This window comes from Diospyros lotus, chromosome 6 (genome assembly GCF_014633365.1).
Source record: "Diospyros lotus cultivar Yz01 chromosome 6, ASM1463336v1, whole genome shotgun sequence".
In the NCBI taxonomy this organism is placed as follows: domain Eukaryota; kingdom Viridiplantae; phylum Streptophyta; class Magnoliopsida; order Ericales; family Ebenaceae; genus Diospyros; species Diospyros lotus.
The window spans coordinates 7,069,547-7,082,201 of NC_068343.1; the positions used below are offsets into that span (position 1 = coordinate 7,069,547).

A 12,655-nucleotide genomic window follows, 5' to 3' on the forward strand; every position below is an offset into this window, starting at 1 on the left:
TCTTTTTTTTTTTTAGTTTATTTATTATTCTTTCTTGCCTCTTATTATTATTATAATTATAATTATAATAATAATATGTGAAGATCAAACTATTCAAGTGTACGTTATCATTCCTACTTGTTAATTCGGGGCTTTCAACCATGTACACCTGTGGCTTTTGCCCGTAGAAACTTCCTTGAATTTCTTTTCTTTCCATTGTTTATTATTATAAACCAAACTCCTTCCGGTTCCAAGACAAGTCGGAGATCCCGGAGATACGGACCCGTCCACTTTACTCCCCGAAAATTTATGGGAAAAATAAAAGGCGATAAGTCGACGATTTGATCTTGCTGCATCTGCATGCCGTGGCTTCTGATTTTGTCTATTTTGGCAATTGTCTTCCATGCCCAAGTTTTATTAGACCGAATAGCTGGGTCGAATGAGGTTATTTAACCTTTACATAACTGACATAAATTTTTAAAAAGTGTAAATTCAATTTTTATTAGGTTTTTTTTGTTAATAGAAAGAGATAGAAAACGCAATCCAATTGATCCATTTCATTAATTTTTATATACTAGATGTATTATATAAATAAAAATATGTTTATTTATGTTATATATATATGTGTGTGTGTGTGTGTGTGTGTGTGTAATATGAATTAATGACATGCATGTCGCTCGCTAGTGTTGTCAGTGTGAACTGGAAAGTGTCAACTGTCAACTGAGATGAGTTTTTCTTCTGTTTAATTAACCAATAAAAATAATATCGAACTACTTGCATTTAAATAAACAATTAAAAATTAATAGAAGAGGAGAACGTTTCTTCTTTCCATATTTGTCCCTCCCTATGCTTTCTGGGTCTCTCTCTCATTCTCAATACAAATTATACAATAATAGTCAACAACCAAAGGTCAATGTTGTCACCAAAAAAATGCAATCGTTGTCAATCACCATCACCAGTTCCTCCCTGCCAATCCAAGTTGATTGAAAATCCACCTAACCTATTGCCTTTTGTTCAAACAAAATAGGTTTAATTATAATAATAGATATTTATACTTCTAGTTAACTGAGAAAATGTTAAAGGAGAACGAGAGAGAAAGAGCGGCCGTTGAAATGGTCTTGGTGATAGCTATATGTTACATGTAACGGCGAAAAACTACGCAAAATATTATCTATCAGTACATAAAAAAAAATTAGTGAAATTGATTTTAACCCTCACAATCAAATTAGGATGAGCGCAAATTTATACGGTCAAAGTAAAACTATCAATCCTGTGATTTATTCCTAGACAAATAGGCATCATCTGAAGGTGGCATCGTATTAAACATCAAATCATTCCCAAAAATTGGCCTGTAGATCAGACCGTCGACCAATTATGTCTTATATACTATTCACATACAATTTTCTCTATGTGAGAACCTGATTACTTGGGCAATTCCCCTTTCACAGTTCTATAACACTTTACTGAGAGACACCATTAAAGCCTAGAAGGTTGGTTTGCATGTATGGTCCCTTCACCAAACTCTGTTCAGACTGCTAGCTGTATTGCTCACCATCCTATACATAAACTTTGTCATAAACCATATGGACAAGACAAATAGAGTTCATAGCGGTTGGAGTTCTTGCTCAGGGACAGCAGCATCGACGGGCTTGTATGAATTAAGTGTTGGCTGCCTGTGTCTCCAAAAAATCCATGCCCCAGAAACCAATAATCCAACAATTAGTGCGAGAACAATTGCTACAACCACAACCGTGTAATGTTGCTGCCACCAGGACCTGGATCATTTATAGGAAATAGTTAGCGTGAAAAGTTTCTAAAGACATACGTGAAATCATAGATCTATACTACAAGAAGGGTCTAGTATTTAAACAGGTAAGTCAAATAACGCAACTGTGACCACAGCAGTATGATAGCAACTAGATGGACTCAATAGAAAATGGAAAGAAAATCAAGTTTTTTGCATGAATTCAAGAAAATCAAGTTTTTTGAACAAGAACCCCCCCCCCCCCCCCCCCCCCCCCCTCTTCTTGCCGCATCAATGCAACCAAGAGCGAGAGAGAGTGAGAGAGATCTTAACAAATGAATTGGGAGGGGGAGATGCAAAGAGAACTGCAGCAGGCAAACAGTAGCTTACTGTATTGGAGGAGGCTCAACATTCCATTCAACCAATTGATAGCTCCCATAGTTTTCAGGAAGCTGGACACGATGTTCAGCTAACCGCTCAATAATACTCTGCCAATTAGTGTAGTTTAGCAATTGATTTTTCTCAACAGAAAAATCTGTACAAATTCTGATACGCAAACTCACCATTGCAGTGGTATTAGAGAAGTAGTCAGCAGATCCTGTAGGAAGGACAGACCATCTTGTTAGAGAATCATTTCCTTTAGCAGTGAAATTCAGTAAATGGACCTGAAACAATTAACCCAAGAGAAAAGCACCCAAGTTAGATGGAAATTATTTACAAGACATTACTTTATATTGATAAAATGGACACCAAAAAGGCAATAAATTGGAGAAATTCCAGACCAAATGCTGCAATCAATAATCTGCTATTGAAATGGATACGATATATTTCAAACTAAAGCTACCTGAGAACTATTAACATCTAATTCCTGGGCAATAAGATGAGCAAGCTCCTTCATGTGAGGCTTTAAATCTGTGTATTTGACACTCAACAACATGTAAAATGTTATGAGTCCAACTTGAAATTCCCCTGCACATCAAAAGGTAGCATGAAAACCATATCAGATGCAAGAACTGCCTGCATGATATAGTTCAAAATGCAAGAGCCAGTTTGACCTCAGTTGAAATAGAACTAACAAAAAATAGGATGGAAATTAAATAGTCCAAAAGGTCAATGTTATGAGGAAGTCAAATAAGCCACATGAGAGCACATGACTACCGGTTTGGACATGATCTTAATAGAAGTTTGACAACATATGAGACACCCTGGGTTGTCATGAGAGACATGACAAGGTGAGTGAGTTAAACAGTATTGTGTTGGGGAGGTATCTTAGGCAAGAACTCCAATTCCACTGGGAAAAAAAGTATAAAAAAACAGAATAATAAGAAGAAACAGCACATAACATGCACAACATCAAAAAATCACATTGTGTGTGTGTGTGTGTGTGTGTGTGTGTGAGAGAGAGAGAGAGAGAAGGGGGGGGGGGGGGGGGGAGGATGAATGTGAATAATCAAGGGGGCAAGGCCTTGGGTACAAAAAGTGTAAAATTAAGATGTGAATCTAATTAGAACCTGCCAGAAATATGTGTCTAGTTAATAGTGCAAAAGTTGTCAACTAATGGGAAGCACAGAATAGAAATAAGTTGTCCAGTTTTGCTAGGGTAAAATAAATTTATACTGAAATATATTCTTCCCACCACCACCAAATCTGAACAATTCAGGTGAACAAAACCTCCCAAATTTACTTATAAAGTGGACTAGCCATGGAAAAACTTGCACTTCTTATTGCACCTGGAAAAATATGGTGATCAGGTGAAGTAGGGGCCACTGCAGGTGACAGTTCTTCAGTCGAGTTTGTTCTGTTAGAAGTTGAATGTACAGGTGGAGGAGCACTAACTATGTGAAGTCTTTCCCATAATTCAGAACAATTAGTTTTCCAGAAACCAATTTTTTCATGCTCACGGTCATATGTCACAAGAGTGTTGCGGACAACAATTCCTGTAAAAAAATGTATCCAGTAAACAAAACCATAGATCAGATATAAAAGGAAAAAAGAGATGTTAGCCACATTATCATAATAATATAATGATTTTTTGTTTCCTTTCCTGATTCTACAGTTTTGCTTGGGGGATTAAGAGAAGAAAATTCTATTGCCCAGTGAGGATTTACCTTTAAACTCTTGTAAAGGAATTAGAGTTATGCTTCTGATGTAGCCATGGTAACTGGGGGAACCCAGAAAGTGGTGTCACTGGGGATGACATCACACAAACAGGGCGGGTTCAGTGGATAAAGCCCACAGAGGCTCAAGAAATTACTTGTTGAAGTTTCATTCTGGGTATTATTATCATTTTGCTATAAAAGATTACAGATTTGTATTTTCTACAACCTTTTTGGCAGGATCCATCTGGTGTACTTAGAAATAAGTTGGAGATTTATTCTTCTTCTTACTGAAGTTTCTTGATCATTTGCATCCACCATCCATTTTAGGTCAACCTTATTAATCCTAGTGGCTGAATGTGATATGTTCACTTTGCATTATTTCTGCTTACTTTTTCACTTTTTATCAACTGACACGTGTATTATGTTTTCACGCTATCAACAATCAGCTCAGCCTGGCTTGGCTAATGAAGTTATTTTAACTATAACAATTGGAATTGGTGATTTGGAAAATAACAAAAAAAAAGGGGTACTCTCTATAAAGGGGATAATATTTTCTAAAGGGTTCTCCAGAAATCTAACTTGGTGCTACTCTGTTAGAATTCTGCTTTCTGAGTCATTTTTATACCAATTTCCAAAGTATTAGCTCCTGGGATATTTAAAGCTTCCTGCTTGGTTTTTACAGTATCTCCTGGGATATTTAGAGCTTCCCGCTTGGTTTTTCCAGGCTGGCTTCTCTTGTCCCTGAATACAATTCTTTCCTTTTTTGTTATGTATTTTTATTTACCAAAAAAGAAGAATTACATAGTTTTGGTTACATTTTCATAGAGTTTTTAGGGGAAAAAAAATACTTGTGTATCACATCATAATGTCCATTAAAGATAACGTCTGTTAACTTTCTCCGGGCAAACTTACCCCATCAGGGATGAATCACATTAAAAGTACTTTGTTTATTTGAATTCTTTGCTTTTATCTTATTTGTCTACTTGTACCTCAAGCCCTACCTCTCAACTCAAATATGCCCAACCCATCCAACAGAGATGAACAAAGAATACATATATACTGATGCAAATAAATATTTCCATCCTTAGTATATGATACCTCCTAGCAAGGTGGTTGGATCATTTCCATTCTTGAAAATCCCCAAGCAGTATGCACCATGCACCTTTGAATGCTTTATAAAGACATGAAATGAGATAAAGCAAAAAACAAACAATTAGCCACAGTATACAAATAAATATTTGCAAGGATGATAGAAGCCCCCAAACATGTCAATCTGAAGGGGAAAATAAAAAAGAGAATATAAAGAAGAGATGCTAACCCGAAACAAGTAGTTTTCAGGAGATAGTGACAGCTTCTGTCCACTGTCAAATACCATGTCAACAACTGGAAATGTTTTTGACATCTGCAAGATATCACTGAACAAAACATGAAGATTAACCTCTTTTTTTTCTATAGGTAGACCTGACAATGAAATATTTTTTATTAGTAAAACATGAAAAATTAAGCATTGGTCATAACACAAGGATAAGTAATCAAAGCTGTAGCATGGAGACAACCTCCCAGCACCAGAGAAGCAAATGTCATTATAATTTGGATCAGGACCAGGAATCTTTTTCAATGAATGGAGTTCTTTCATAATCTGCACGGAACACAACAAAAAAATTACAGTAAAGGAAATATTGAAATCTCAAGTATAACTAAATCTCGGAAAATGTACGCCATGAGGAACAAAGGAAGGTTTAGACCAAGCATGTTGCTATTTTTCAAGGTTTGTTACATCCTAATACAAAAACCAGGAAGCAACACCGACTTGTAGATCAAATGCAAACTATTTAAAGGCAATAAAAGTTGTTTAATAAAAAAGAGAAAAAAAAAAAAAAGGCGGCAAAAATATATTAAATGCATATCTGTTTGTCCAATTAGAAGTGATTATGTTGCCTGGCAAAGCCTTCTGTGTAGTATGGTAGATAAGACTAAGTAGAATCCTGAAATGGGTTGAGTGAGAACTGAGGTGTTTCTAGGGGACGGCAATAAAGGAGATCCCAGAGATAATGGCCTATAATTTCAACACAACAGGGGAGGATGGTCGTCTTGCAGGTGAACAAATAGAGTTCAGCTTCATTATTTTCAGTTTTTAACCAGAGCTAGATCATGAAGGCTAAACCATCATATAGGGCAAGGGCCTAGCATTGCTCCATTTTGACAGTCCTTTTCTGGAACAAGTTCAGATGATAGACGAGCTGAAAGTTCCAAATGCCTCTGGTTGAAAAGGTACTGGGCCTGTTCCACAAGTATGAAGTGATGCAGCAAACCATCACTGATCCTTCTCATAGGACTGAATATCTGATCTAACGCACAAGTCTCGTGAATAAGATGGGTTGGACACCTCATCAAACGGAGACTTTGTTGAACAGACACTTCGTCAAACCCCCAACTAACATTAACTAGCACAATTTCTCAAATGTCCCAACTGAACAAACACTGAGAAAGTCTGGTCCTACACCCAACTTAGCCTGGCATTATAGTGTTAAGATACAAGAAAAACGAAGTAAACAATAAAGATCCCCAGTAATGAGTAAGAATGATGGTTCGGGTGGAGGTTTGCTTAACCAAGGTCATGAATCAGATCGCTTAGGTGGAGGCTCACTTGACTAATGTTACGACCCAGGGGTAGATTAATGATTGGGGTGAACTCATGTAACCAACTGTAACAGCAAGTGGTTAAGTGGTTAGAACAGTACAACTCCTTAAGCTGACTACAACTCCTTAAGCTGACAGTTAGCTACCTAAACTGAAAGGAGTAGCCTTTAAGGCGGCTGCAACTCTCTCACTCTCTTTCCTCTCGGATCCCTCTCTCTAATTTTCCCTCTCTTTCTCCCTCTCTCATTCTATCTGTTTCTTCCTCAACTCCTATCCTCTTTCTTGAGATTTCACCTGAATCTCCAGATTGCCCAGCCCTCAACCTGAGGGTGTGACAACTAAGACAAGGGAGGCTGCACACATCTTGGCAATTAAAAACATTGTGCCTGTTGAGAAATTTTCCATAACTGCTCAATTGGCTTGACCTCTAGGTTACTAAAGATTGAAATATGGGATTACTAAAGCACCTGCATGAGAAGTGTTGAAATTGTGATGCAATAAACTTAGCCAGCCATGTAGCAATACCAACTGCATATCCATAATCAACACATGAATATATTAGATGCCTGCATGCATGATTAAGCAAAGAACAATGTTTTTAACTAGTGTTACATGGGCTTTTCTATTCCCCTCGTGCAAGTGTGCCTAGCAAACATTATATGAGTGAGGATATGAAATGCACTCAACACCTTTACTTAAATTAGAATTCTCTAATTTTAACAATATTTAAAGAAGAAACTCCCTTTTGATAATAGAAATTTTTTTTGCCCACATAAATTAATATTAAAAAATACATTACATGTCCATGTATCCCTACACAATATCTAGATACATATCCTAATAGTAATAGTTTAGAAGGGTCCAAAACTTAGACAAATGCCCACATCCAGATCCATGTAAAATGAATTAGAAATAACACATAATACATGAAAAATAGATATGCAAACACAAGTGAGTATGCCAGCATGTTTCCCTGTGGGATTGGCTTTAGTTCATTCAGAAATTATTTGTATTAGATAAACTTAATTCCCATGAAATGCCTTGTAATGCAATATAACCTGTCTCCTTGTTCAAGAATTTTCATTACCCATTGTTCATGTATTAAGTTTATCAACCCTTGCAATCTAGTCTTCATCTACCTCTTTGGTTTATATGCATGGGTCTCCTCTACCCTATGTAAACACATTTAAGAATTTTCATTACCCATATAACAACAACATATCAAGCATTAATCTCACTAGATGGGGCCAGTTACATAAATTCTAACTTGCCAATCATCTGTATCTTTACATTTTCTGTAAGGCTTTGTAACTCATATCATACTTAAGAGGTCACGACCAAGTTTTTCTTAGTCTTTCTCTACCTCTTTTGCCAAAAACTTCTTTGATTCCATCAACTATCCTCACAAGGGCCTCTATCGATCATCTACTCATGTCTCCAAACCATCTTAATCATGTATCATGCATCTTATCTTCAATAGGAGTCACATTAACCATATTATAAGTAACCTCATTTTTAATTTTACCCTTTCTTGTATGGCCATACATCCATTGAAATATCCACATTTCCATTACGCTTATCTTTTGCATGTTTATGTTTTATTTCCTGACATGCTACGTTATGCAACAAAGCTGATCTTATAACCATTATAAAATTCTCCTTTTAACTTTTAAGGGAATTTACAATCATATAAAAAACTTCCATTTCCAATTTCCTTAAAGTTATGGTGCTCAAAAGAAAGTTTGAAGGAATCCAAGGGAATAATAGAGACTAATGTAGTAATTGATTTAACTATTCAAATAATAATCAGTTGTCTTTCCTCTAAAATCTAAAAGGTTATCAACAAGATGTGCCCCTTTGGTCCCTTTATTTCATTAAACTCTTTCCCTTTTTCATCATTAAAAGTCAATGAAGCTCAATAATTTGCATTTCCACCTTAAGAGAATATAATTCACTTCATTTTGTTACAAATCAATAAGAAAGGGGATCTTTTGCTGTAACACACACACACACACACACAGAGAGAGAGAGTGAACAAAGAAGATCAGAATCCAAGAGGACATTAAGTCCTGTTCTCAAGTGAGTACTTCTAAAATACCCTGCAAATTTGAGGGAGTTGGTATATCAAATAGGGAGATGTCAGGGAGGAAATGAGAGAGAAAAAAAAAATCAATTTATCCAACTGATGTATCCCCAAATTTCTTCCTCTATCAAGGTCTGTCCTTTCTGTGAAAGTATATGTATGATTACTTCCCCAAAAAAATGAAAAAGGAATATGTTTCAGAGTCCCATCAAGAGTTTAAACAGAAATAGAAGTATTTGCTAAATACTAAATTTTAAAAAATAAATATAACAATATTAGAAGAGGTCATAAGAAAAATGAATCTTACAGCATCCTTAAATGCCAGAAATGCTGCTTCTGGAAGGTAAGCATAAGTTGTACCACTATCCAGAACAGTACCGTGTTTTCCATCAAAAACCCTTGGGTTTAAAGGTAACTTCTTCCCAGCAACATGCAACTCCTTCAGCGCAATATTGTAATATGGACTGTTGCCATCCCAAGACTAGAGTAAATGTGTGAGATGTATCAAGTGTATTTGCCGAAAAGAATAATTACATTTGTACCTATAAGACGAATTTCATGAATCATACCTTCGTACAGGATCTGACTTCGCGAAAACCATGCCAGAAGGGTAGGGAATATCACCCAGAACCATTGCACCGCCACCAATATCCATCCCACCATAACACAAGGAAAAAGAATCACTAATTACACCTCTATCAACAAGCTGATCCACAATACTTAGATCACCACGGCCCAAACCCATAATGCCATCAGCATGTTGACTGTAAAGATCACCAGTTTCCAAATTTTCACAACCAAAAACAGCACGCTGGGGCGCAAGTTCACTTTCATTACCAAAGGATATAATGTCCTCACCAAGCACACCACTGCTTGAACTCATTTCAGCATATTGTCTCTCATAAACACATTGCTCCCTGTTATTGTCACAGGTGCAATCCGTGTTGCACTTAACAGGCTGGTAAGTTGTGGACAATTCTGGTTGGAACTTTGGATCCTGGTGGATGTAAAGATGAGTAAGCAACAAGAAAAAGAAAAATCTACAGATGATGTGTGCATACATGAAACATTTCTGAATCATGACCCAATCAAATGCATAAAAGTATAGAAATAATTGTCCTAGCTTAACCCCAATTGAAAAACTAAATAACTAGTTAAACTTAAAGCTAGCATGTAAAATATTTGGTGTAAAATAAACATTCTTAAATGAAAGAAAATGATGTCACAAGGTACACCTCCCCCCCCCCCCCCCCCAAAAAAAAAGGCTACATTATTGTTTCTTAAATGAGGCCCAAATTAGTGATTGGGGCCTAGGCGCAAGGGGATGCATACCCGCGGCACAGATTTATTCAAAATGATTACAAAATACTTATACATTATTGTTTTCAATATGTACCTATAAGGAGGTAGATGCAAACTCATAAAATCATAAATGACAAATAAACAAACCTATAATAACAACTAATGTTATTGCAGAAAAAAAAAAATTAGTTTCTTTTAACTGCAAAAGAGATTAGAGGAAAAAAAAATCATAGCAAAACAATTACAGAAAACAATTAGTTTCTTCTAACTGCAAAACAATTAGTTTCTTCTAATTTATTTTGCAATTAGAAGAAATTAAAAAAATTACAGTAGAACACAAACAAAAACAGTTACAGAAAACAATTAGTTTTTTTTAAATTGCAAAAGAAATTAGAGAGAGAAATAGTAGAGCACACAATGAAAATATTTGTTTCTTAGCAAGAAATTAGAAGAAAGAAAAAAAAAACAGAGTTGAACACACAGCGAAAAACAATTACAGAAAATAATTAGTTTCTTCTAAATTGCAAAAGAAATTAGAAGAAAGAAAAAAAAAATGAAGCAGAAAACAAACATGAGTAGTTCTCTAGCGGGAGAACATCACTGCCAAATGATCCCAATGACAAGCGAGAGATTTGGCAGACCTTCAACTTACACCACTATGTTCACCTCTCAATGATACACAAGAATATGCAACCAAATTAACAAGAAATAAGATCGAAGATGACAAATGGACAAGAAATAAGATCGAAGATGACAAATGGACAAGAAATAGGGTTTTAATGCACTTATATATACAAGGAATGCGCCTTGCATGACGTGCATGCCTTGTGCACTAAGCAGCGCCCCAAGCATGGCGCTGTGCCTCGGTGGTGATGAAGTGCACAGAGCTGCGCCTTGCACCTAGGTACACCTTGGACAACTATGTTAGAAAGAATGAAGATTGATAAGAAACTATAATTTAAGGGGGCTCACAATAAATCTCTATCCTTTGACCTAAATTGTAATTTGTTGACAAGCATAATTACAATATGATGAGAAATTATTGGAGAGCAATTTACAAATGACAAGAAATCCCAAAAGGCCCAATACTTCACTTTCCTAACCTTTGAACTTACTAGTGATGACTACACTTTATGGGCATTAAAGAAAAGCCTTTATACCTTCCAGAATTTATGAAGAAATAAAGCCAAGTGTATTTTGGCTTTTCAAAACCTCTAACATCTTTTAGCTTTTAAAGGGAAGTTTTATACCTTCTGACTTGATGAAAGATTAAATGCCAAGTTTTTTCTTTTCTTTTTGGCTTTAACATCTTTCAACTTTTAAGGAGATTTTGGTTTGTAACTTCAAGCAAGAATATTTTCAAGTTAAGTATACTCGTAGAAAGTCTAGAAGAAAAAAAAAAATTGTTGTTTTGAAGGCTCAAAGAGGGAACATTACATAGGAAATTTTGAAGGATTTTGCACACGTGGAATCTGTTATAGGTATCCTTAAAACTGACTATTACACATAACATGAAATCAATGTGGTTGTTCTGAAAATTTGATTATCAAAATATTTGTAAAACCAAATATGCCTAGGAAATTTTCCTTCAAAACCATGGTCGGAAACGAAATTGAGAATACATCATTCTTTCAAATGATCGACACAATGGTTGCTTTCCATCCCTTGCAGTTAGTGCAAATAAGAGATACTCATTAATTATATTTAAGTACCTTCATTAAAACGGATAAAAAACTGGTCCGTTTACACACAAAAACTTATATTGCGAAAAAATTCTAAACGGATCCGCCATTTAATGGTTCAATGTTGGTAATACCTAAAACAGGGGTACTGTCTCCGTAAGCCTAGTGATTAAACGAGGGAGATAAGAAAATCACCTGGTGCCTACCACACTGTTCACATGTAGAGCATGGAACATATGTGACAGTACTCCCCGTATCAACGATAAGAGCGAATATCTGTGGAGGAGTTCCGATCCAAAGCCTGGTAGTGTAGTAACTGCAGCATCCATTCATTCGCATGATTTCAATTCCATCCAATACATACACCCATAGCCAGCCAGAGATTTCACACAAAAAATAGATCGAAAGAGACGTGAACAGCAATGGAAGATTTACCCGTTGAGAAGTAGATCGTCGTGCAGGTGCATGCGGGCGTTGGGGTGCTCAGACTTCGATTCCCCAAGCCGGCGAAGCGAATTTCTTCGGCCGCCTGCGGAGGAGTTCCTTGAAGAGGTTGGAGATGAGAGAGAGAGGGGGAGGAACATAGTGTGGCGGTTGCGGCCACCGATGGCGGGTTGGAGGACAATGGCCCTAGCTTGGCCGGCAGGCTCGGGGAGGGAGGAGGAGGAAACCGCATCGGAGCGATAGAGTGCCGTTGTGAGAAATAGGATCAGGACGGCGGAGGCGGTGGTGGCGCCGGGGAACCGAGATCGATCCGGTGCCATCTTGGATGAGAATTCGGAAGTGAGGGATGAGTCGGGGCGATCTAATCTAAGGACATCTCGATTTGGACGAAGGAGAAGTCAGCGGACCCAATCGAATAGACTTTGCAACCTTCCCAAACACCCGCCTACCTGTCGATTCCTCTCCAAAGTCAGTCACCCGCCCTTTTGTCTTCAGAAATAAATCGATTAACTAAAATCTAAAATTATAATTGTCTCAAAATCAAATTTTTCCAAAAGAAAGTTACAAAAGGAGCCCTTCCTTTGGCTCGTTTTCTGTTGGCGGTTCCTTCGATGTTCATTTGTTGTAATAATTTTTGTTGTTTGTTGTAAACTCAAGGTATAAAAAAATATTTGAACTTTTT

At 36.7% G+C, this 12,655-nt stretch overlaps 1 protein-coding gene across 1 annotated transcript; it reads right to left on the minus strand.

Annotated features, from left to right (window-relative positions):
- Positions 1–1,220: 1,220 nt before the first annotated feature.
- Positions 1,221–12,470, minus strand: LOC127803494 (aspartic proteinase 36-like). Its single transcript, XM_052339746.1, has 12 exons — positions 11,965–12,470; positions 11,725–11,845; positions 9,115–9,542; positions 8,853–9,009; positions 5,379–5,461; positions 5,141–5,237; positions 4,921–4,993; positions 3,454–3,660; positions 2,568–2,692; positions 2,287–2,388; positions 2,114–2,211; positions 1,221–1,754 (listed from the first exon to the last, which is right to left on the minus strand). Exons 1-12 carry the CDS (start codon positions 12,291–12,293, stop codon positions 1,583–1,585), a joined length of 1,992 nt encoding a protein of 663 aa, XP_052195706.1. The 5' UTR covers positions 12,294–12,470; the 3' UTR covers positions 1,221–1,582.
- Between the last annotated feature and the right edge of the window lie 185 nt (positions 12,471–12,655).

What these genes read in the sequence shown, in the direction of transcription:
- LOC127803494 (XM_052339746.1), bottom strand. Translation starts at nt 12,293, where the DNA reads ATGGCACCGGATCGATCTCGGTTCCCCGGCGCCACCACCGCCTCCGCC. An exon ending in TTCTGGCATTTAAGGATGCT is followed by an intron (nt 5,462 to 8,852) that starts GTAAGATTCATT and finishes TGTTCCGTGCAG; the next exon opens with ATTATGAAAGAACTCCATTC. An exon ending in TGCTTCTCTGGTGCTGGGAG is followed by an intron (nt 5,238 to 5,378) that starts GTTGTCTCCATG and finishes TGTTTTGTTCAG; the next exon opens with TGATATCTTGCAGATGTCAA.